The 27,206-nt window shown below is 44.7% G+C and overlaps 1 protein-coding gene across 1 annotated transcript in view; it reads right to left on the bottom strand.

The window, feature by feature from the left end:
- CAPZA2 (capping actin protein of muscle Z-line subunit alpha 2) overlaps positions 1-27,206 on the bottom strand; it is a 314,968-nt gene that overhangs the window by 163,837 nt on the left and 123,925 nt on the right. The window contains exon 5 of the mRNA XM_086919391.1: positions 23,130-23,336. Within this exon, the coding sequence (XP_086775517.1) occupies positions 23,130-23,336 (207 nt within the window). The remainder of the gene's footprint in view (positions 1-23,129; positions 23,337-27,206) is intronic.

Here is a 27,206-nt window from a genome sequence, read left to right as displayed (position 1 = left end):
CCTTACCCCAGATAATCACACAAGACACTGCCGGAGACAGTCTTGACTGCTGCAAGTGCACCAAATGAAGTGGATGACAAGCCGTGCTGAGTCCATGTATTTTTCCTTTCGCACAGAACACTGCCTACACACCTCTCTGATAACCACAGCTTTTGCTATCAACAATGTATGCATTGCGTTGCTTCTCCCAAAGAAAGTCCAGATTCCAAGTTCTACTTTCCATGCTCTCCAAGTGTAGAGCATAGAAGTAGGTTTTAGGGTGTTCGGTTTAAAATGAGATTTGAACTAAGGTAGAAATGTTAATTTCATTCTCGTTCACAACGTGCTGATTTGCTGTTCTTATGATATTCTGTGTGGTTATTTTCGATGTGCTGAGAAACAGGTTCACTTAGTTGCAACAAATGCTTTTAGTTAAAAGTGTAACTTTTTCTTTAGTAACATTTGTGTGTGTGATAATGTAAAGAGCGTAAAAGTTTGATTCAGGAACTACAATGCCTCAGATCCCGGTTTAGGGATTGCTAGTAACTCAAAAGCAATCATTGTGCCTAACAAAAATGTCATGCAACTGGTGCTTATGTAAAGCGCTCTGATACTTGATAACTTTGGGTCAAGTACGAGCTATATAAAACTCGGTAAAATAACAAAAAATTATTACACTTCAACAATATTGGGTTGAGTTCTCCAGGGCTACAATAACCAGTCTTTCACATTCAGTGCCGGTGCATTGAACTATGTTCACCCATGGGTGAGAAAGCAAACCCTGTAGAGATACGCTACAGTCATAGTTTAATCAGCACCAGTAGCTAGATGACCATTTTTTAAGGCACTCTGCATCATTCAGAGAGCTCCCTAATGAAAAGTGCCTCTATATCTATAAATACAGAAGAGGCTCCACTTTACCAGTACAAGGTAGCCAACTCTGGAACTACCTAGCAGCCAAGCTTCACCTACAGAAGAATGTAGCTTCAGAAGACATTGAAAACGCTGTTGAAGAGAACCACAGCAATCACGGTCTTGTGAACAGAACCCAGACCAAAAACCGCCTAGTATCAGCATAAGTACACTCCAACCACCACACCACATCAAGATGAAAGGCACATTACCAAACCAGGGACCTCTGCCCAACATAGCCTCAGAGTAACCTTGTCATACAGATGGAACATGAGAACTGTGCAATCCAAACCAGAAGATATGCTTCACAACTCAATAGTAGAACAAGTCTCTGCTCATCGGAATTAGATGACAACACTGCTAGGCCCCGTCTGACCACCTAACATGTTGCATTCATCCTCTGGCCATGCCCAGCCTTTTTTTTTATAGAAAAATGTTATTATAATTTAAAACAGTACAAACCGTTACTCTTCTGAATATACAACTTGTTACTGTGAGGAAATATACATTTTTATGGTCAGAAATGTTCCCTAACGTGTACCCCACCGTCTCCATGTACGAGCTTAAAGTGCATGTAACTTCCCTTCTGTGCCAGCTATGAAGACGCAAATACATTTGCGTCCAACGTTAACATGTCCTCTTTCAGATCCACCATGAATGGGTCGGATATTCCGTTCCTAAGTGTGCCTTGCCAACGTCTTTTCATGGTACACTTTTCACGTTTTCCCTGGCTCAGGCGAGTTAGGCCCTGATTTCTGTCATCGAGTCCTTTCCTGCTTTCTGCCTCTGAATGCTCCAGCCTGGATGAGCATCTGTATCCATGACCTTTGTCTTACTCCCTGCGCGGCTAACGGTGCCTGGCTCGGCCTGTTGCCTGCCAAAACGGTAACTTGAAGGCAAAATATCTGCTCCGCTCCTCGAAAATACATTCCTGTCTAGTAGTTTAGGAAAACATCCTTCCAGCTGCAGAGCAAAGGGCCCGGCCTCACTGTCTCCATGCAAGTAATTCATAGTTCCTGTTACCATGGTAGGCCCATGCCCCCCTCGCATCTCATGTAGACACGTAGACTCATATGCACGCACTAGCAGTCAGTATAGAATAGCCTTTGCCCGAGAGACCTTTCCTTCCAGATAATACAGTTCCTTAAACACAAGATATTAGATACGATTTGGGATTAGGTTGTTCTGACACCCCAGACTTCTGTCTCCTCATGTAAGGCTAAATGTCAAGTCTCCTTCACCCTCCAGTTACACGTCAATTACACGTCATGCTGCTGCGCGCGCATCTCTGCCATGTATTTCTGCTGACACTGCAGGATTCTCTTATGGATCCACCCACCTGTGACATCTCATAATGACGTTTTTAGTACATGCCCTCATGCACGCCTATTGTAACGCCTCTTTCATTACGTATGTGTATTCTTATCTCTCCTCTCAGCTGTTACGCCTCCTGCATCTGCCTTTACTGTAATGCATTGACTATATATATGATAACTTGTCAATAAAGTATTGTCTATCCCTTCCTGAGCCTTCGTGGCGACGGAATGCGATTTGCCATGGTTCGAACCATATACCCAATTCCTTTTTAAGGAATAAAACCCCTTTTAAAACCTCAAATACCACGGTTTCTGCCTCTTATTTTTGACTGAGTTATTCTTATTGAACTTTACCGCATAAATTAAGTATAGGTAATTTAAATTTACCACATAATTGGCGCCCGAATAGGGACCCCTCCCCCACCTTACGCGCCGGAGGTGCGTTGCAGGCCCGGTCCCCTGCCACAGCCGGACGGACAACTACGCGTACCCGCAGGATTTCCTGTATCTCCCTCAGGCCAACGGAGGTGACTGAGGCTGCGATCAACACCCAGACGAGGCGGTGAGGAGTGCGGAGGATCCCGACCAGAGCCTAGCTGAGAGAGCAAGATCCGAGGTATACGGAGGCCCACCAGGTTCCGAAGTATCTACGTCACGAGTCCAGTCCAGTCCAGTCCAGTGTCGAGTTTCCGAGGCCTTCTGTTCAGTGCTTCCCGGTGAGTACCGTTGCTGGGGACGCATCTAGACGTGCGCATTAGTTTGTGCCGGTCAAGACGGGTTTGGGTACACAGACCCGGTATGCACTGTTTTTAGCGGTGTATCTGTACTGTTTAGCAGTATATCCGGTCTGCACTGTTTTTAGCGGTGTATCTGTACTGTTTAGCAGTACATCCTGTATCATGCAGTTAGCTAGTTTTATTCTAATTATTATTGTTCGTTTTGAAAATGTTTTAATGTGGTTTTAAATGTCGTGGTATGAGTGATTGTTCGACCTTCATTACTGTGTTTATTGTATTAACTGTGTTCAAGTTCGAGTAAGTATTAAGTATCAAGCAGCACGGCTGAAACATGCCGCTGTTCTCCAAATTAAGACAGATAAAAACCAGAAAAGGGGTACTCGAGGAAGCTGTTCCTATTCCACCTAGGGACACTCCAGGGTACTTTATGTACCACAAACATGGCTTAGATGCCGTATTATATCTCGATTTGTGGGTAGATTATACTAAAGATTTAACAGAGAATCAGAGATGGCCCGCTGCTGGGACATGGGATGCTGATTGCATCATGAGAGTAGAAGTGCTTTCATAGTAGAAGAAGCATTATGGAAAAAGAAAGCCAGACAGTCACAGAAAGATGCCATCGAATTATGGCGTAAAGAATCGCATAGACGCACAGAGAAAGCGCTCAGAAAAGGAGAAGAGTAGAGAGGAGTCTGACAAAGCCCGAGAAAACGTATTAGTTGAGGAAGGTATACGAGTAAAAGCAGAACAAGTAGACAGACAACGAAACACTCTTATGAATGGTATGTATCCTCTTATGGCCGAGGGTTTACCTAAGGCCACCCCGGAAGTACCAAAAGATCTGCCACCTCCATTGCTCCCGACCAAATTACACCACAAGACCGCAAAGGACATTTTCCTTTCATCCTACTTAGACGATGTAGCTCCCGCATATACAAATCCACGTGTCCAGGCGCCACCCGCTGATGGCACTCCGCCCCGAAACAATCCGCCCCCACTTCTACAGCAACAAACTCCTCCTGCCGTTCAACACCTTCCGCCCGTTCCACCACTCCTTCCTGCACCTATTCTCCCCCCTCCTACCTTACACTCAACAAATCCTTTTGGACCTGGCACCTCAGGAGGTGCCACAGGAGGTTTTCAGACCCCACCACAAGCACATAGACTGACTTTTAGGGATTTAGCACACCAACGTACACCACAAACAGCGAATTACGACATACTTAATGAGCCTCTTACAGACTGTAGATATGATCCAGTGCCCGGTAAAGATGACGACAGAATGATGCTATCATCAGTACGTCTACGACGAGTTTCAAACTACTTACTGATACTACCAGGAATGGTTTATCATCTAGACAAAATATATCACTTTGTCCAAACAGGGCAAGGTCCTGAAAGCATTGGCGAGGCCATGGCATACCAGAAAGTTGATACTCAAAAACTGTTGTTACGTTTCTTCATAAACTGCTTGATAAGAAACAGAGATAGGCCTGGTGTAGACCAGGAAGAAATGAAAGCACTTAACAAATGGGGTCAGAATATAGCAGACGGAAAACATGATAAACAGAGTTGTATAGAAAATATGTACCGAAGGATCCGAAAGGCAGTAGAACGGATACATGAAAGAGAACAGCCTGAAAGAGAGAATGATGCAGATAAGACTGAATCCTCGGAGGAGGACGAACAACAAGGAACGACAACAGGACAATTACAATTACCAGCTAGAGAAATGATAGCTTATATAGGTAAGGGAAGACCCTTGAATAATTCAATACGTCCGGTACGTCCAGAAAGTAAGAGACTTTTTCAAGCTGCCATGTCAAATCCAAAGACGCCCGAACACTTATTTCAGGCTACGGATAAAATACTTCGAGAACGAATGGGGTACCATGTACTCGATTCTATGGATGAACAAGAATTAGCCAGGTCAGCAGTACAATGGGCTGACAGTTCTGATAAATATAGTGATGATGCGCTAGCACACACGTTTTTGAATCTTTCACCAGACGGACAGCGTTTAGCTGGTATGTACATGATACAACATCTTCTTATATTGTATAAAAGCCAACACTCTGATCCAGGTCCCCTACCCGATATATTGATAGAACTACTCATGAGGAAATGGAGAGGTCTAGGTACTGATTTAATTAAAGTAATTCTAGAACATCGGCACAGGTACAGTGCCTTCCTGTGTCCACGGCTTGATCCAGCTCCCTCCATGGAAAGAAAAACGTATTACATAGACAGACAGAATCCCTTACGAGAAGTACATCCAGTAAGAAAAGACGATGACACACTAGAACGTGTGTATGTATATACACCCATCACAAAAATAGAATTGCTAGAGATGAAGAAACTAGTACCCTGTCACGATAAAGACCCTGCAGGTTTTCACCGAGAAATTAAAGATATGCTACTCATGGGAGACTACACATATTCAGATATTATGAAAATGTTAAAAGTACTGTTGCCAGCCGGAATTTACGAGAAACTCAAAGAGAAAGAATGGGAGGTGGGAGATAAAAAGATTAATTGGACCGAGATAGAGGACGAAGAAAATGGTCGTACTCCAGGGGTAGGCCTTGGGGAAAAAGCTAAAGCATTACCAGGATTAATTGTGCAAGTTCTGCCAAGATTATTGACAACGAAAAAGGAAGACTGGGATGCAATCTCAGCCTGTAAACAGAAACACGATGAAGACACTAGTGACTATTATTCAAGATTCGAGAAATGTTTTATTATTAACAGTGGTCTGAAACCAAGTAGCGAGTCATACCCGCACCTTTTTGTAACAAAATTAGTCGAGAATTCCCTGCCCCAGGTTAAGAACCGTGTATATAAAGTCGAGAGTACATGGCAAGCAAATTCCCCATCCCAAATGTTACAAATGTTACAGTACCACCAGAATAGAATTAGAGAAGAACAGGAACACGAACAAAGACGTATGAAAGACACAAAAATGAAAATGCTAGTTGCTCAGTCAGTTCCAGCTGACGGTCAGAAAAAGGGTACAACACAGTCCAATAATTCAGCAGGTCCTGTTAAAGGGACATGTAACTATTGTAAGCAGCCAGGTCACTATATAAACGATTGTGCGGTTTTGAAACATAATATCTCTACGGGTAAAACCAAAGAGAGACCACGTCCACCCAGACAAGACCAGGTCCAACAACAAGTACCACAGAATATCCAGCCTATGCAAGCCTCACAACAGACAGTACAGACCGTAGCAGTGCCACAGTCACAGCCCATCACCGCAACACAAAACACGACACAACAGATGTACCAGTATGCGCAAAATGATTACCCTGACTATCAGCGATACACATGAAACCGCCTAGAGAGGGAGGTTGGCTTGCCTCTTATTGAGGTTCCTGTAGATCAAGAGGGTCCTTATGTACATAGTCAAGTATTAGGGAAAGACAGAAAGTTTTTAATTGATACAGGGGCAAGTAGGACAACTATCAGTCACGACGAGGTTCCAGGGGCACCCCTCTCAGGCTCACAGAATGTTTCCCTTGGATTTTCAGGAAAGCCTATTATTAACGAAGTATCGCAACCACTGCCCCTTGCAGTTGGTCCTTTGACACGTACTACAGACTTACTCCTTACAAAATCATGCCCAGAAAACTTGCTAGGTATAAAGACACTGAAAGCTCTAGGAGCTGTAATATGTTGTTCTCCGGAAGGAGTACGACTATTTCTGCGCGACTTTAAAGGTCACTATGTATTGAGAGATATTGATCCCAGATTACAGAATGTCCCTGCACTTATGCACAAGGCCCCACTGATGTAGGTTGTATGCACATCACACCATATCGAGTTACACTCAAGCAAGGAGTGGTATTACCACGAATGCGACAATACAAGTTACCCCCAGATGCTGTAGTGGCTTTACTGCAAATCATTGACGAGCTCATTGCACAAGGAGTGGTTGTGGAAGCTGACTCCAATGTATGTAATTCCCCTATCATTCCAATTCTTAAACGCACCGATCCCAATGCACCACCAGTTTATCGATTAGTTATTGATTTGCGCGAATTGAATAAATGTATTGTACCACAGTACCCCGTGGTCCCAGATATCTCTTCATTGTTAACAGCTATCGATCCAGAAGCAGCGTTCTTTACTGTTATTGATCTGAAGAACGCTTTCTTTAGTGTTCCAATTGACCCGGAAAGCCAATACTTGTTCGGATTCTGTTTAAATGGACGAAGCTTCAAATTTGCACGCGCACCTCAAGGATTCACAGAAAGCCCCAGCATCTATAGCCAAGCACTGAAAAGACAACTTGACAGTATTAACATGCCTGATAACACTGCTCTGCTTCAGTATGTCGATGATCTGCTGATCACCGCACGAAGCGAACCTGAATGTGAAAAAGCATCACTGACGGTTTTGCATTTTCTGGCCGACAAGGGGCACAAGGTGTCCCCTTCGAAGCTGCAATTCTGTGTTCAGCAAGTTGTTTACCTTGGGCACTTGCTGTCCAAAGGGGGGGAGACAGCTCACACCTGATCGCATCCAGTTAATTGTAAATATGTCACGACCCAAGACACAAAAGGAGGTACGGGCCTTCATAGGCCTCACTTCTTACTGTAGACAATGGATTCCTCAATATGCATTTCTAGCAAAGCCACTCATTCAGTTGACAACCCAGGAGGCAGCGTCTTCGACTGTCCTTCCTTGGACTCAGGAACACACACAAGCTTTTGAAGACTTAAAGAAAGCCTTATGTCAAGCACCTGTTTTAGCAACACCATGTTACAGTAAGCCTTTTACACTTTTTGTCACAGAACGCGAAGGTACTGCTTTGTCAGTACTCACCCAGGAACAAGCAGGTTCACACAAACCGTGTGCTTACTTTTCTAGCACATTAGATCCAGTAGCCCAGGCTCTGCCTGCGTGCTTGAAATCAGTTGCAGCGACAGCTCTAGCAATCAGACAAAGTGATTCTATAGTGTTAGGACATCAGTTGACAGTACAAGTTCCACACTCCGTGGAAGTTCTTTTAAACCGAACACAGACCCAGCACTTTACTATAGCACGACTGACAGGTTATGAATTGACATTGTTTCAGCCACACATAGAGATCAGACGCTGTAATACATTAAATCCCGCCACACTTTTGCCGTTAAGTGGAACAGACCCATTGGCACATGATTGTATTGAAGTCATTACTATTACGACGAAGCCTAGACAAGACTTGACAGACACTCCATTACCAGATCCAGACCTGACACTTTATGTGGATGGTTCATGTATGAGAACAAGTACAGGAGAGTTAGTGGCCGCCTACGCAGTCACGACAGACACTGAAGTCATAGAGACAAATTGTATTGACACCCTGTCAGCTCAAGCAGCAGAGCTCATCGCTCTGACACAAGCCTGTATCCAAGCCAAGAACAAGAGAGTTAACATATACACAGATTCCCGTTATGCTTTCGGAGTTGTGCACGACTTCGGTGTATTATGGCGAGAGAGAGGTTACTTAACTTCTCACGGTGCCAACATTCAACACGGTCCCCTCATTCAAGCTCTGTTAGATGCAATACATCTGCCTACGGCTATATCCATCATGAAGTGCAAGGCACATACAAAAATCACTGATATCGTTTCCCAGGGTAACGACCTGGCAGACCGAACAGCCAAGCACACAGCTCAGACTCACGCAACTGACTTGACAAAGACAATAGTTCCGACACCGACACACTGCATGACAGTTAGGGATCCCGCCCATGATGTAATTGACATACAGACACATGCTACACCAGACGAAATCAAGAAATGGACTGAACTAGGAGGGATCCAAACTGATCAGGGATGGATGACGAAGGGAAAATCTACATGGTTTCTCCCCGACTCTATGGTTCAAGTCATCATCAACACAGTACACAGTCCTGCACATCTAGGAGAAAAAGCTATGCTAGACAGTATTCAAAACATCTGGTTCAACAAACACTTACGAGCAGCAGCCAAACAGAAAGTGCGTACTTGCATGATCTGTTGTCAGTTCAACCCAGGTAAAAGCATTCCTGTAGATCAAGGTGGATTTCATCCTCCCGATCACCCTTTTGAAGTCCTCCAGATGGATTATATCCAGATGGAACGTTGTCGAGGATTCAAATATGTCCTCGTAGTTGTATGTGCACTCTCCCGATGGACAGAAGCATATCCAGTCCCAGATTACACTGCTCCGACCACTGCCAAGCAGCTGGTTCGTGAATTCTTCCCACGGTATGGTTTGCCCCGTATCGTATACTCAGATAACGGCCAGCCATTCTCATCCGAGCTTGTAAAACAAGTTACACTCCTGTTAGGCTATCAGTGGAAATTCCACTGTGTCCGACATCCCGAGGCAGCAGGTCTCGTGGAGCGTCATAATCAGACTTTGAAAATTCGACTTGCTAAAATCTGTAGAGAGAAAGGCGTTGACTGGATAGTAGCTTTGCCAGTTGCGCTCTTCTACATGAGAATGATAGCGCATTCTCGATCAGGGCTATCCCCGTATGAGGTGGTCTTCGGTAGGCCACCAAATATGTGGGGGACGCCTATACCTCGTAAAATAACTGATGTTGATTGTAATATGCTGACAGATTACCTTGCCTCCTTGATGTCTGCACTACAATCTTGTCGTTCACAGGTAGCGGCAGCCTTTCCCGACAACACCGACGTGAAGCCCCATGAAGTGGTTCCTGGGGATTATGTGTTTATAAGAAACTTCGACCGACGGAGCCCGCTGGAGCCCCGCTGGCAAACGCCGAAATTGGTACTTCTGACGACGAGGACAGCAGTGAAGATTGAGGGCCGCAAAGGGTGGCTGCACTCGAGCCACATCAAGAAATTTCACGGACTGCCTTCTGATTTGAATTCTCAGCCCTGCCCTCCTCCACAGACTGACTCAAAACTCCCCCTGGTTGAATATAAGCTAAAACTAAGGTCTAGCAAGTCAGACACTTTAATTGTTTAAGTCCTCCCCTAGGTGAATCGGTTAAATTAGTCTCTGACATGTATCCCCTAGACCGAAATAGAGAGAGAGATCGACAGAAACAGCTCAAGAAACATGAGTATTGTAAATCACTTCGTAGTCACTGTATAGTGACACTATTGATTATGTTTTTTCTAAGTCTTTTGATTATTGCTGCAAGTATACTATTGCACATCTATTACCCTATTTTCAAGCGTGCACATTCTGCTTTCAACGTCACTGCCGAACATTCTTTTAGTGAATTACCCCCGCATGAGTTGTCCTACAGACTTGCGCTGCGCAACAACACCTTCATTAGTATGTTACATCACTCTCATCAGACCAGCAACGCTACAAATTGTTGGATATGTGGCCGACTCCCTCCCTACCAGAAATACAAGGGAGTTCTGCCCCTTTTTCCGTACCCGTTCACACATAATGGTTCCTGTGGCGCATGGTTTAGTTTGATTAATTCTTTAGATTCAAATACCATAGTTTACCAGGGCAACTGGGTATGGGGAAACCTGAACACAGTTCTGCATAAAGTATGTTTCCCTGACAAGGAGGGACTTCCCAAAAGGACAGGGACTGATCTAGAAAATGAAGTATATGGATTAGGTAATTTTACACTTAATCTCATGATTCTGAATGTTGAATCCGAATCAGAGCCAGTCTTGCCTGCTATGTCAGTATTATCAGTCAAAGGTGAATTATGTGTTAGAAAGAATGGTTCAGTACACCTGGGTCATAGTAAATGTACTACTGTGATCGAATTCAGTGATAAGGGCAAGTCTGCGTTTAAAGCTTCACGACATTCCTACTTCATTTGTGGTCATACCGCATATATACGTTTACCTCTAGATTGGGATGGCACCTGTTACATTGCATTCCTTCTGCCACCTGTTTTCCTAGCCCCTCCTGATTATCATAGGAATACCCATCTAGTACACAATAGACCCCAGAGAGATCTCCCGATTGTCGACTATACTGAAACGGCATGGGAGCAATACACAGATTTCAATAAAGGTTTCTTTCCCTACTTAGGTGCTATCTTTAATAGTAAACTGATACACAAGTTAACCAGAACCCTCGAAGCAGTAGTGAATGAGACTACTTCTGCCCTAGGCAACTTAACAGAGGAGCAGTCTGCGATGTGGATTGTTGTTCTTCAAAATCGTCTCGTCCTTGACGTCATCCTGGCCGATAGGGGCGGAGCCTGTAGAGTCATCGGGTCGAGTTGCTGTGTTTTCATTCCAGAAAACGCGCCATCAGTATATAGAGCCATTACTCGTCTTCACAAAATTGCAAGTCAGATACACCAGAATCCAGGCACCTGGACTTGGTCCGGTTGGTTCTGGACCACGTTGTCAGCCTGGGGATGGAAGATCCTATCCTTCCTAGGTATTGCCCTTCTCATAGTATTCAGTTGTTGCCTATGTCTACAATGTGGGCCAGCGATTTGCGGCTTGTGCGCCACATCATGTATTCCTCATTCAAGTTCTCATTCAAAACGACATAAGAAGAAAGAAGAGCAAATGATACTACGTGAACAGATTGATAGATTTATGAGTATCGATATATCATGAAGGGTCCGTAGGGAACAAGGAGGGAATGAGGAAATATAAATTTTTATGGTCAGAAATGTTCCCTAACGTGTACCCCACCGTCTCCATGTACGAGCTTAAAGTGCATGTAACTTCCCTTCTGTGCCAGCTATGAAGACGCAAATACATTTGCGTCCAACGTTAACATGTCCTCTTTCAGATCCACCATGAATGGGTCGGATATTCCGTTCCTAAGTGTGCCTTGCCAACGTCTTTTCATGGTACACTTTTCACGTTTTCCCTGGCTCAGGCGAGTTAGGCCCTGATTTCTGTCATCGAGTCCTTTCCTGCTTTCTGCCTCTGAATGCTCCAGCCTGGATGAGCATCTGTATCCATGACCTTTGTCTTACTCCCTGCGCGGCTAACGGTGCCTGGCTCGGCCTGTTGCCTGCCAAAACGGTAACTTGAAGGCAAAATATCTGCTCCGCTCCTCGAAAATACATTCCTGTCTAGTAGTTTAGGAAAACATCCTTCCAGCTGCAGAGCAAAGGGCCCGGCCTCACTGTCTCCATGCAAGTAATTCATAGTTCCTGTTACCATGGTAGGCCCATGCCCCCCTCGCATCTCATGTAGACACGTAGACGCATATGCACGCACTAGCAGTCAGTATAGAATAGCCTTTGCCCGAGAGACCTTTCCTTCCAGATAATACAGTTCCTTAAACACAAGATTTGGGATTAGGTTGTTCTGACACCCCAGACTTCTGTCTCCTCATGTAAGGCTAAATGTCAAGTCTCCTTCACCCTCCAGTTACACGTCAATTACACGTCATGCTGCTGCGCGCGCATCTCTGCCATGTATTTCTGCTGACACTGCAGGATTCTCTTATGGATCCACCCACCTGTGACATCTCATAATGACGTTTTTAGTACATGCCCTCATGCACGCCTATTGTAACGCCTCTTTCATTACGTATGTGTATTCTTATCTCTCCTCTCAGCTGTTACGCCTCCTGCATCTGCCTTTACTGTAATGCATTGACTATATATATGATAACTTGCCAATAAAGTATTGTCTATCCTTTCCCGAGCCTTCGTGGCAACGGAATGCGATTTGCCATGGTTCGAACCATATACCCAATTCCTTTTTAAGGAATAAAACCCCTTTTAAAACCTCAAATACCACGGATTCTGCCTCTTATTTTTGACTGAGTTATTCTTATTGAACTTTACCGCATAAATTAAGTATAGGTTATTTAAATTTACCACAACTGGTACTGCTCATACCCCTCCCCACCATTAAGATAAGAAATGCAACTCGAGCACACTTCTGCGCCAGGTAGTGGCCTTGGTGGGATTTCGCAAATGGGAGCCGATAGGTATCTCCACTCTGGGCGATGTGATGAAGAGCACTACACTGAAGTAATTCCAGCAGTTACAGACCGAATTTACCCTACCTACATAAAACACAATTCTTTAAGTACCTAGTGTTACACCACTCTTACTCCCATCATTTACACAATGGATACCCTTCCAGAGTTTCACCGTCTTGAGGGTCGCCTCCTCATGGGCGATTTAGAAACCCATAAAATTTGACAGATATATCAGACCCTGACGACACATGCTAAAACGACCCTCCTTAAAACCAGAGAGGCGTGGGAAGAGGATATTCCGGACTTAACCAATAACGACTGGACCGAGGCCTTGGCTAGCCCGAGGAGTGCGGTTGTGTCCTCTCGATTCTGCCTCATTCAATTTAAATACATAACCTGTGTATATTATACCAGACTCCGTCTCTGGAAGATGGGGGTCATCCAATCCCCCCCCCCCCCCTCCAGTGCTTGAGCTCTGGCAGGGACGAGGGATCATTCATACACTCAGTTTTTGACTTCACTGTACTACAGCTCTTCCATATGACCCCAAATTATTTTTACTACGTAGTACTGAGGGCACAGGGGGAAAAATGGTGTAAACAACACATGCTATTTCTGGCCCTCACTATAGCTAAGCTCGATATGGCTCTGTTGTGGAAGGGGACTAAACCCCCCCACGCTAGGAAAATGACGAACAGAAATACATAAATGCATGGGAGCAGAGATCGCGGTCCTCCAGGAGACAGGACGTCCGCTGAAACACAGGAAAATGTGGTCCCGATGATGGGCAACGCACTGGGGTATCGATCTACGCCCCATCAGTCCCCCTGATATGGGTGCTTCTCCGTGCGTCTTGGACCATGATACACTCCACTCAACACCAACTACAGGTGATGCAAGAACTAACACATTTGGTACAATGTAAGGGAAAAAGGATTGTCTGTGTGAAAAAAGAAGAGGGACCCTGAAGCCTAAACAGGATAAAGGGAGGGGGAACAACCCACCAGGGCAGAATATATCAAGAACAACATGAAAAGGGGAGTTCTCAATCTTTAAGAGGACCCGAAGGGTTCCAACAGCAAGTAGAAAGCGCCCACAGAACAGCTCAAAATTCTCAAGTTATTTATTCATTTATTTACATAGAAAAATATAGCGCATTTTGAATGGTTCAGTAAGACATACATAATTTCATAAATAAGAATCAAAGAATGGTACAACATCAGCCCAGGGACACAAAGAACAATAAAAATTGGCACGCAAATCACTCACTCATTCTATCAAATACTGACTCATTCCCAAACCATAAGCATTCATACCCAATTCCTTCGAAGAAAGGTACGTCTACAACGAGGTTGCACCGTTTTTTTATTTATTTATTTATTTTTAATATTTGTAAAGCGCTGCATATACCCGTAGGCGTCTTGGCGCTAAAAAACATTATTAACTCAGGAAATGAGAGGGGGTGAGCCAGTTAATTAAACAGATGTAAGGGGAGAAAAGAAAAAGATTAATGAGAGAACAGCCAGGTTTTCAAAAGTTTACGGAACTGAAGCAGTGTGACACTTTGTCTGATGTTAAGAGGGAGGGTGTTCCAGAGTCTGGGGGCCGCCACCAGAAAGCGTCGGTCACCCGAGGTAACTGTTTTGGTGCGAGGGACGACCAGTTGGCTGAGAGTGGCTGATCGTAGAGCTCTTATGGGTTTGTGATGTTGTAATTGGTCTTTTAGAAAATGTGGTCCTTGATTGTTGATTGTTTTAAATACAATGCAGAGGGATTTGAAATGAATTCTTTTTTGCACAGTAAGCCAGTGAAGATCTTTTATGTTTTTGGAGATGGATTCAAACTTTGTTTTGCCGGAGAGAAGGCGAGCTGCCGCATTTTGTATTGTTTGGAGTTTTGCAATTACTCTAGTTTGAGCATTGAGGAATAGCCCATTGCAATAGTCCAAGGATGAAAGGACAAGGGCAGAAACCAGTGTCTTGATGGCAGAGTCAGGGAGAAAAGGGCGTATTTTCCGGATCATTTTTAATTTCAAATGTGCTGTCGATACTGTTTTGTTGGCGTGGTTCATGAAATTTAGCCCATCATCAAAGATGACACCGAGGTTCCTAACCTTCGGGGTGGGAGTGGGAGGAGTACCAAAGGTCTCTGGCCACCAACTGGTAGGCCAGGCTGGTAAGAGTGGACCAAAGATGAGTACCTCGGTTTTTTCCGAGTTTAGCTTTAGGCAGTTGGTAGCCATCCAGTCTCCTATATCTAGGAGCCCTTTCTTAAATTTTTCAGCTACTTGCTCTCCATCCCCTTTAATCGCCAACACTAGTTGGGTGTCGTCGGCGTAAGAGGTTAGGCTCATCCCATGTGCTTTGATGGTCTTAGCAAGGTCCGACACATAAATGTTAAAAAGTGTCGGACTCAGGGATGAGCCTTGAGGAACTCCGCAAGGAGCAGAGAGTTGGGCTGATTGAAAGGGTCCCAGAATGACAGCCTGCTTTCTTTTGGCTAGGAAGGACGCAATTAGGTTTTTGGCAGTGTGGCAGATGCCAAATCCCTGGACACGGTCGACCACGGTGTTGTGGTTGAAAATGTTACCAACTACAATCGTTATATTGACAATATTTTCTTTATCTGGCGAGGCCCGCAAGAAAAACTGGATGAGTTTATCCTTTGGATAAATCTCTGTGATCCACATTTGAAATTCAGTGCGAATAAGAGTACATCGAGAATTGAATTCTTAGACTTGTGGATCGAAGCGAACAATGGCCTCATAGAGGTGTCCCTTTACACTAAACCCTCAGCCCGCAACACCTTGCTTCTCTATGACAGCTACCACCTGCGCAGCCAGAGGAACAGCATACCTTTCAGCCAATTCCTCAGACTCCGCCGGAACTGTACGGACATGTGTAATTTTGAGTTCCATGCTGGGCATATGAAAACGAAGTTCCTTGACAGGGGTTATCCGAAGAGGCTGATCAGGGACTCCTATAAAAGAGCGAAATACTTTGATAGGGAAATTCTTCTGAAACCTAAGGATAAGAACATAGATCCTAAACTTGTTCCGGTGACCACACACTCCAACTTTAATGAGAAATTGAGATACATAATTAATTCTCAATGGTATCTCCTTAATATGGACTAAACTGTGGACAAACTGGCCAAACCCATTTTTGCGTTCCGAAGTAATAAGAACTTGTGTAATATGCTAGTCAGAGCTTCCCTGGCTGACCCACCAGCCCCGAACCAAAGGAGTATTACTGGTACTAATCCTATCACTGGCAGCCACAGATGTGGCGGATGCCATGCCTGTGAACAAGTTTACCACTCCGGAACTAGAATGGGGAAAGAGAAAATTCCAGCTAAAAGAAATAACCAATTGCAGGACAAGTAATGTTATATATCTCCCGCTATGTCCCTGCTCCAAAGGCTATGTGGGGGAAACTGGAAGGGAGTTCAGAACACGTTTTTCTGAACACAAATCATGTATCAGGAACTCACGTATGGGTGCACCATTGGTCGCACATTGGAAAGCCTTGGGACATTGTGTTGAGGATCTCAAATGGCTTATCCTTGAACGCATCCACAATCCTAAAGACGGGACCACCGATGCCCTTCGAGGCAAAAGAGAAATCTTTTAGGTTTTCACCCTAGAGACAGCCGTCACGGGGTTGAATGAGCAGATTCCGTGGGAAAATGCCATTCTTTGACCATGTCTTCTTGTATCCTGATTTTTTGACCAGCTTCTAGTAAATTCTTTCCTCTTGATTGATTTTTTCTAGTACTGTATTTTTGGCTGTGATTTTTTCTTTGTTTGTGATTACATTCGATACATCTAGCGGGTTGTCTAGCGCCCAACCAGTCCTATTTCTACTTTGCTTATTTTTTCGAGTCACGTTGAAATTTTCCGTTAACCCCTTCAGCGCGGCGCAAATTTTCGCGCTGTGCTGAAGGTTCTAATGAGCCTATCGGCTCATGACGGAACGGTTCCGTCATGAGCACAGCTGAACCGACGCTCATGACGGAACCGTTCCGTCATGAGCATGGAAGGGGTTAATGAGTCACTGGTCTTTGTAATTATTTCGTTGTACACCTTGATTATCCATGAGATCTATTAGTCTCGCGTTTCACTCCCGGCAGGTCTTGCAGGTGTGTTTCGGACCTTCCTCCGTGTCCGGAGCCCCCCCCCCCCGTCTTTTCAACATGGCCGCCTATCTCTCCCTTGTTGTACAATTGGGGTTAGCGGTCTAGTGTTCCGGCTCTAACATCAGGCACCGATTTTGAGACATCCCACACAGGTGTGCCGCGTTGTTTTGTCGACCCGAGAGTATTTAAAATTGTCGATCTGCGTATGTGGTCGTCATTGCGCGTACCCGGTGGGCTTGGCGGCAGACCCCAGTATTATCCATAGGAGGACTGCAGAACTCTTGGCGAGGTAAGCGGATGTGGCTTCTTTTCATTCCGGCCTTTACCATTTGGCTTGCTCTTAATTAGATCTGAGCCGATATCTCCCCTTTTCACTTTTTTTTAGTATTCTCTCGGAACCAAATTACTGCTTACCGGTCATTCCCTGGCCCGATTCATGAATAGGTATGCATACTGTGTTTGACTCTGTGTCACCTTTCTTTCACGGATCTTTGAGAAGTCCCATACTGCGAATAACTCTGTTCCCCGGATGGGTGTGGGCACCTATAGCTTCACACATGTGTAGGCTTTGTGCTACTATTTCGAGGTAGACCCCCCTCTTTCTCTTTACTCGATCTTATGTATGTGTTTTGTCCGTTTTTTTAGGACAAAATGTTTGAGCCATGATGCCTTTGCCTTTTACCCCGCGTCCTGTTACCTCTTGGACAAAGTTCATCTAGAAGCCTGATGGACCCAGACCTGCACTGTTTTCAGCCTGTAATTTTTCAGGTGAGCATCACCTTGTTTTTTACCTATTCTTGGCAGTGCACAGGGGGCAAACCTCCTCGGCGGCCCATCTGGGCCATCAATATGACAGCAATCCATCTATGTGCTCTGCCTTCATCTACACTGATATTCATTTTTGGTACATTTTTTCGATTTTTTATTCCTCTCAGATTGACTCTTCGGTGCATCTATTAGAGCATCTGCTCTGCCGCTCTGCTCTGGATACCGGGGGTATCCTGGTCCTTATATCGCTCACGAGCTGATATCCGGTTGTGAGCAGCCTACTCCTTAAACATAGGGTATCTCTGTTGTAGGTGTTTTTCCTCTCGAGATGGGATCTACACATTTTCACAGACTCCCAGGTGTTATTAATTTTCCTTCTTTACACTTGGTTCTTGGTTTCATTTAGTGTTGTGGACCCTGTGCCACTGGTCCCTAAGACTGCTCTCTTTTTTACTGCTTTTTAGACTATCTGGATGTTTGGCATGATTTTGTAGGTTTGAACCATGTCTTGCTCCTTTTTTATGACCATTTTTTGGGACTGCTTTTTATGCATTTAATGCCTTTATTGAATTGTCCTTTTCGCCCACAGATATGCTTCTCCAGCCCTTATGCACTATCGGGACTTGCTCTACACCATGCCGTCATAGGATCACTATTGAGACCTGAATAACTTGTGTTTTCTGATGACATGCGCCCTGATGAAGGAATTCCCCATATTGACACTGTTCCGAAACGCGCGTCGGCGCTTTCAGTGTTTGTCTGATTACACGTGGTAGCTGATTGAGTTGGGTATGAATGCTTATGGTTTGGGAATGAGTCAGTATTTGATAGAATGAGAGTGATTTGCGTGCCAATTTTTATTGTTCTTTGTGTCCCTGGGCTGATGTTGTACCATTCTTTGATTCTTATTTATGAAATAATGTAGGTCTTACTGAACCATTCAAAATGCGCTATATTTTTCTATGAAAATAAATAAATTAATAAATAACTTGAGAATTTTGAGCTGTTCTGTGGGCGCTTTCTACTTGCTGTTGGAACCCTTCGGGTCCTCTTAAAGATTGGGAACTCCCCTTTTCATGTTGTTCTTGATAAAAGGATTGTATGCCCAACATTTGCATTGTTCTATACTTTACTGTTCCAATGTTTCACTGTGATTATACTGGGCTGCTGCCCGGATTGTACCATGTAAACTCAATAAAATATGTTTAAAAATAAAAAAGAAATTCAACCATTTCAGCCTCATCCATCTATGCCGTAATGCATCTTGCATTTGTTCCAGACCTTTTCATATTTACAGCAACGGCCCCATGAAGTATAAATTGTCTCTTCCATATGAGCTCACACAAGCCCATCCCATTCGTTCACATCAGTTTTGTGGGAAGCAACAGAGGAGTTCCACTGCCTGGCTTAATTTCTCTTAGCCACTAACTTACCCAGCCCAACCAGCATCCTGTCTACCTGAGGACACCTGTATTCCAGGATACCCAGCAGTGCACGCCGAGGGTTAGCCTCAATATGTAGTCCCATCACCAGGGCTGGAGTAGATAATAGTTTTCGAATAGGTTTGAATAACTGGACAGGACCATACTGTGTGGTAGAAGTCCCCTATGTGATTTTGGCATCTATTGCAAGCAGGTGAAGTGCATACCTGGGGCTTCCACAGATAAAAGGGTGTGAGGAAAGCCTAATGGAGATATTTAAACCGTACAAGCCTGTGTGTTGCAGAGATTGCAAACAAGCAGGGAGCCATGCATGCATGCATCCCTCCAGTCTGCCTCGCACAGAGCCCCCACCAATTCCTCCCACTTAGCCCTCAGGAGTCCCATCAGATCGGTGAGTGTTACCAGGTTTTTGTAGATTTGAGACACCCCACCTTTTCTCAAGGAACCCTTAAGTACTCGCATTTCCAGTGGATAGCATTCAAAGATGTCGTCTAACTCATCCTGCTATAGAGAAAGAGCATGCAGAAGCTTCAAGTACCAAAAGAACTGGGCGTTCTGCATCAGGAAATCTGCATGGAGATCCTGAAAGGATCAGATGTGGTCCAGCTTCCAGACTTCGCCCAGTAGTAAAATCCCTATGCGGTCCCACCCCTGGAAGCCCTTGAGGCTCACCACATGCATAATGCGGCTCATCCAACAAGTAAGCCACAAGTAAGCTAAGACATGGACCCCTCCTTGACCCAGTCTTCACCAACTTGCAGACATCACAGTAGACCAACAAACCACTCTCACCTGGACTGACCATGTGTGTGCCAGTTTCAGTTTACATCTACTCAATTACCACAGAACTGCACTCACCCAAACCACTTGGCATAACTGGAATAAGTTTCCCGGAGGACGTCTGGATCTCAGAACTTCTATCTCAACAACAGAAACCACATGACGAACTTGCCTACTCCGTCCCAAACATGTAGATCACCTCTTTCACATATACCCTGGCACCACTCATATCCAGACCACAGCAAGGAACAAGCCACAGACCAGCTGGTACATCAATGTCCTTTGACTCTCAAAACGCCACTGCAAATAGTTGGAACACCACTAGAAAGAGACCCACGATGATGCAGACCTGTACAAAGCAGCCCTCCTGATCTACCACCAGCTATTCAGAACCACCAAGTGCACCATAATCACCAAATTGAAAAACACTTTTATGTCAAAGAAATCCCTACAGTGAAATAATGTAAGTTCACCTACTCCAAATTCCAAGACCATCACTCCATCACAGGAAATCTGCACTGAGCTCTCCCACTATTTCAGTATCAAAATCACCACCATTTAAACAACTTCACAACCCAACAGGACCTCTCCAGGATCGCTGTCCTCTATTCAGACATTGTCTAATCATACAGCGGTTTGGCCAGACGTGTTCGGGGAAATTCCCACCCCGAAACATGAAATTAAGACCCTTGGAGTCTGGCTAGAACCCGAGCTTTCAATGAAAACGCAAGCGGACAAAACTGCAGGAACCTGTTTTGGGCTTATGCGCACCACCCGCATGATTCTTCCCTTACTCCCCCCCGCATCCAGGAAACTATTAGTCCAAGGACTCATACTGTCACGGTTGGACTACAGTAACATGGTCTACCTGGGAGCCCCTGAGGCCACCCTGGCGAAACTGCAACGAACACAGAATGCAGCAGCCCGTCTACTCATGAACCTTCCCTCCAGAGTGTCAGCTAAACCTGCCATCAAGGCCCTGCACTGGCTCCCTGTGCGCCAAAGGGTGGAATTCAAAGCCATGTGCACGGCATACAAACTGATCAATGGAGTTGGCCCTTCGATCCTCAGCGGCCTGGTTACTCCTTATAAAGCACCCAGATCCCTGCGGTCCGAGAATGAGCACCTAGCCAACATCCCTAAATTTAAAAAGACACGCACTAGAGGCCGACGCTTCTCCGTGAAAGCTTCCACTGGATGGAACTCCCTCCCACGTACCCTTAGACTGGAACCCAATTATTTGACTTTCAGAAAAAAATTGAAAACACTTCTATTCCCTAAATAACGTCCTCCCCCTCTGTTCCTCCCTCTCATCTGGATATCAAATCTTATAGCGCGGGGATGCCCTCGGGTCACCAGGCGCTTTATAAGTCGTTAAATAAATAATAAATACACAAAAGAGGCACAACTGCACTCATCCTAGTCTGCCTTTCAGCTGTTTTTGACACCATCTCCCACCCCATTTCTCATCCAATACTTCCACAACACTGGAACACAGTAGAGCCGCCCTCTGCTGGATCAGCTCCTTCCTCTTGGGATTCATCCAATATGTAAGCATGGCACGTACTCGTCCTGTGCTTCCAACCTGATGCTATTCAAAGTCTACATGGCCCACTCGCTGGAATGATCTGATCCCATGGGATCAACAATATAGGCTACAAAGACGACATCCAGCGTATCCTCTCCCCTCTCCGACCACAATTCTAATGCCCAACCTAAGTTCACTTAACTGAATGTCAGAAGTTGCAAACTGGATGAGGACCAACTATCTGAAACTCCGCTCTGACAAGACCTCCCTCTGGTCCTCAGCCTGGTAGCCCTCAGAACTTGGACCAACATCCTCACTGTCAAACTCCACAAGAAACCTAGCAATAGTGATCAACAAGTAAATCTTCATGTCTAACCAAGTCAGCACGGTCACCCACACCTGCTTCTACAAACTCCTGAATAACATGTTCAGATCGCTGCCACCAAACACCTGAAGATCTGCCACTCCAGCACTAATCACCAGCCGATTAGACTATGGAAATGCTCTTAACGTTGGAATCTCCATGCAACTCACCAAAAGGCTCCATGTCCTTCAAGATTTAGCAGTGAGACTCACTCAACCTCCCACTCAGCACTCCCATAACACCTCAGAGATCTCCACTGGCTCCCCATACACCAAAGCGCCCTCAAACTCCACACATTCACTTACAGAGAACTAAACACAATCGAGGCCATGTATAGCTAAATACCCGCATCAACTTCCACACTCCAGAACAGACACCGCTGCTTCTTCAACCTCCTGCTTGCCATGCCAAAGACAGAGATTGTCCCTTTTCTTAGCTGGCCCCTAAAGCCTGGAATGGCATCCTCTTGCACATTATAACTTTTTCCTTCCTCCTAGAAAATACAACCTCGTTATTCCATTAGGCCCCAGTGAGGATATCTCCCTTCCATCTTAGGTGCCAGGATACCCCTGGGTGTTATGAGCACCACACAAATCTTCATAACTCTAACCAAAAACACATCACAGTCATAGATCTCAACGTCTGCCCAGGCCTACCTTCTATCTGTAGCCACAAGATGGAGAGCGACTCTAGACTTGAAACGTGAAATAATCTGCGTCATCAAATAATAGGATACACAAATTGACTATCTGATCCCTCATTCATCAATATATATATATATATATATATATATATCTATCAGGACCAGTGGAACCACACCTGCAATTGGAGGGCACAAGTAAATGCTGTACCAGCCCCTTATCTATCCACATAATAAGAACCAGAGAGGCCAGTGAAGACGAACTATATCTTACTCACATGAGTAGTCACTGGAGGACATGGACAAGCCTTCAGGTACCAAGTAGTAATAAAGCAGTGCATCTTGCCAAATCTCCTTACTGGAGGTCTCATAGTGGCAATGATATAAAGGAGGACTACAAAATAATCTATTTGGGCAGATTCCTGGTTCCTCTCACGAGCTCTCTACACCGGTTACGTTTAAAAGACCCCTGCTGTTTTCATCCCTTTTATAGCCCAGTCCACATGAATATCATATTTGTACATTTATTGTGTCGTCTTACCAATGTTTCCTTAGATATAAACTTGAAAAATAATACAAATATAAAATAATAAATAAACCACAAGAGAGTATATACAAGATACATGTATATTCTTACAGTGCAGACGCCATTTGGATAATGATCCTTTACATAGGATCTCATAGCAGTATCAACAGCATTTCTCCACGACTCAATTGCATTTTCAGCTTCATGAGACCTCGGATCACTAGCTTCCTTCCTCAAGTGATCAAACTTGAATGAAATCTTGTTTTTTGGATCCAGAAATTTCCCATTGCCAAGGTCTCCATGTTCTGTTATTAATACCTGTCAAAATGAAACCATTTCATTACAAATATTTATGTGACAATTGTGTTAGTACATACAAAATGTCCCTCCTTTACTTCCAGTGAGGATTCTAAGAAAAATCAATCAATGGAAACAAGCCAAATAAACAAATCTGGTAACATCTGCTATTCCACTGTTATGTCATAATAAGTAAATATCCATGATCACCTAGTACTCGAGTTAATTGTGACTAGCTTACCAAGGCTTCTGATGGAAATAATAACTGAATGTATGCTGAAATTCAAGCATCCATTAGTAACAATCAAAATTCTGCACTAAGATACCTATATATTAAACACAAAAGCATTAGATAAAACAAAAACAATTGCAGAACATTTTATTATTGCCATGCTACTATCAAAATAAACATTTTATTAGTTTGCAGTATGCGATCCACGGATGTCTGACAGTACAAGTACCTTGGACATTTCACTAACAATGGTATGTTAGTGGGTGCAATATGATAAACTCAAGCAGCTCTTGTCCGGCGTATTTCCCATTTGTCTGCACTCAGAGAAGAGATCATTCACTGGCGTGATAAGTGGGAGCGTATCTTAACAAGTGCCATTCGAAAAAGTGAACAGAGTGCCTCTGTATTTTTCGCCTCCAACCACTTGGTGGGGGGACTGGAAGTTCTGTTGGGCCCAGGCCCTCTTGTGTTCCCATGTGACACTCCTTATAATAGGGGATAGTATTGGGATGGTTTCAGATTGGAGGACGGAGATGGAGCGGACACTGCAGGGATTCAAGAGCAAAAGAGAAGCAGCAAAAATGGAAGTGCGACCATAGCCATGATTTTGCCCTTCTGACTGCTTCCCCACTTGCTATAATTGCTTTCTAAAAGTGCCTCTTGCTCACCCTATACCATCCTGACCAAGGAGGGAGAAAAGGAATCTATGGCCCATAAAGGGACAGAACAAGGTAGCCACATGCGAATAGATGAAAACGCAGGTGGACTGGTGTCTGCAGTACTCTGATCTCAACCGCACTCTCATCCTCACCCCAACTTCCTTTTCTGGGCTTCCTACTGCAGTTTCTGACATGCAGGTCAATAGAAATCAATCTAGGAACGCTATAAAATATGGATTGGTGTTCTTAAGCTAGGGTCCAGGTTATTTTCCTTGGTCTGCCAAGTCTACTAAAGTACCAAATGTTAGTATGGCTCAGGTAATCACAGCCTTTGTTCCATAACAAGTTAATATGCATTTATAGAAAAAAGGTCTTTCATAAAAATTATTTTCTTAAATATTGCAGTTATAAAACATTAATGGCCAACTAGAATGTTTTTTTCTTAAAAAGAAGGATAGCTCACAGAAAAGACATCAACATATCTATAATAAAATGTAGCACCTGGAAGTTAACAGTCAAAACAAAAACACTCACATGATTAATGCTAATACATATTCAATTAGTAACAGTGTTTGGGATGAAATATCAATGGTCCTGTGCATTCTCACCTACTTGGCTGGTGCCCAAATCGAAATGTAAATTTTACAAAAATATTCTTTGGGAGCTTTACTTTTAGTTACATATAGTCATCAACTCACTGATTAAGCAATCAAATTTCTTATCAACATTCTGCCACAACAATAACATTATAGATACAATAATAGGTTTCCTCACAAAGCTTTCACACATTAAAAGGCGTTTTAACCAGACTTTCAAACATTCAGTAGAGCATAGAAATATTACCAAATTGTTTAGCTAATGTTTTTCAATATTTTCAGGAATATTATGTCATAAATTCCCAGATGTACAATGTTTCTGAACTAAGACATTTTATTCAGCCAACATGTGGTTCGCAGTGTTCACATGCTGCTTCTTCAGGGCCGAAAGTATAAGAATACAAATTGAATATTTCCAATCAATCTGAACTTAATAAAAACATGATATGCCTATTTCACCTCAAGACTTCTATTTATCTACAAGTAAATATATATTTGTTTTGTGTTACCCACAATATTATAAACATGGATTCTAACATCCACATGCTATGTCATGATCTCTAAGATCGAATGATTATCCTAGTTATTCATTATTCGGGTCTTCACTTTGAATTTTTTTAGCCAAATGTTTATACCATAGGTGTTGAAAAGTGAATTTATTTATACTAAAATATATCCAAAAGTACACCTACATGCGATCAATAAAAAACGTAACTGATGATTAAAGGTAATTGTATTATCCTCTTCTTATTTGTTTTGTTGACTTCTAAATGCTGCTACAAGATAAAGAACTCCCCTCCACTTAAAAACTATAGTTTGCCTAATGTTCCATTTGTGTATAAATTCCCCCAACAATGGCCCTCATTACGATGGTGGACGGACTGCCACCGACAGACTGTCGGTTGCAGTCCACCCGCCATCCAGGGCATCGGTCCGGCTGCTGCATTACAATGAAGCCGGTGGGACCACAGAGGTCAGAGTGTAGGACCGCTGCCTTAGACAGGATCAGAGATTCCGTTGGGACAGCAGTTAGATTCCTAACCCTACAATGGAGCCAGTGCCTGAGCAGGCACCGCTGGAGGGATTAGATATCTTTCTAACTGCCTGTTCATGGCGGTCCCATCACCATGAACAGGTAGACAAACGGATTTTGGGGGCCTCAAGCAGGCCCCTCACCCCCTTCGTCGGCCACTGCTAAGTGGCCTGGGGGGCAAATGTAGTGCCCCCCAGGCCACATTCACTGTGTGCCAGGCACCCATGGTGCCTGGCACACAGTGAATAGATGACCACAAAGTGCCTTTTTCTACCGTGGCTTGTGCTGCAGCCCCTTTCCTGGGCCACAGCATAAGCCACAGTAGAAAAAAGTATTTCACGACTGCCTGCAAGGCGGTCCTCTCAATCGGGCAGGTGGTACCGTCAACACATTTTCGGATGTCATCTGCCTGAAATGCTGGTGGTCAGCAGTACAACGGACAGCCATCGTAATGGAAAGGGGCGACCATTCGGTCCCCCCGAACGTATGGCCGAGTACCACGAGCCCCCCGGGAAGCCATTTTTGGGCGGGAGGCGAGCCTCGGCTGGTATGCCCGAAGCGGCGTAGCCGGGGCGCGCTGTTTCCCGCCCTCGAGTGGGCTGGCCTAGACACTGACGCGGCTGGCCACGCCCTAAGGGCAGGCAGGGGCGGGTTTACGCCCGCCCTGAAGACGGATAAAAGGAGCAACAAGCCAAGAACGCATCCTCTTGTTCCTGTGCTCTGAAGCTGCACCCCCTCGCTGCACGTGAGCTCGAGACGGAACGAAGAGCCAATTTTGAATGTGGTAATCTTTCTTGTTTGTCTTACAGATACTCTGTTGGGGAATGCCTAAGAAAGTTGGAAAGCGAATGACTACCGACCAGATGCTGCGTGTTCTTATGAAAGAAGTGACCGACCTAAAGAAGCGAATGGCGGAGAAAGATGGGGAAGAGGGACCGAAACGTCCATTGGCTGGAGCAGCTCCGGGAGGAAAAGGCAAGAGGCCCAGAAGGGGAGCAGCTGGAGGGGACATCCCGGTTCCCTGTACCCCACTCGAAGAGCCAACTCCGGTGCCGGCGGAGGGGAATCCGATTCCCGTGGTGGTCACCCCCGTGTCCGGGGAGGATATGCCGCCCGAGCTGGCAGCACAATTAGCAGCGTGGTTGGGTAAAAATAATGAGGGCGCCACGGCTGACGACGCACGGTTTTTGATGAGGCAACTGCGTGAAACAAGGGAGGCGGCTAAGGCAGCATCGCCAGTCATCACGCCGGCCGCGGCAGGAGGAAAGCCACCTAGGATAGGCTCAGCCGCAGATACAGCTTCCGGTTCAGGTAAGCGGCCATTGCCGATTGCGAGGGATGAGTCTGCCCCGTCAAGAAGGGAAAAGTTGG

Source organism: Lissotriton vulgaris, chromosome 1_1, assembly GCF_964263255.1.
Source record: "Lissotriton vulgaris chromosome 1_1, aLisVul1.2, whole genome shotgun sequence".
NCBI classification, from domain to species: domain Eukaryota; kingdom Metazoa; phylum Chordata; class Amphibia; order Caudata; family Salamandridae; genus Lissotriton; species Lissotriton vulgaris.
The sequence above is the reverse complement of the archived record's forward strand: the minus strand, read 5'-3'. Positions and strand labels throughout refer to the sequence as shown.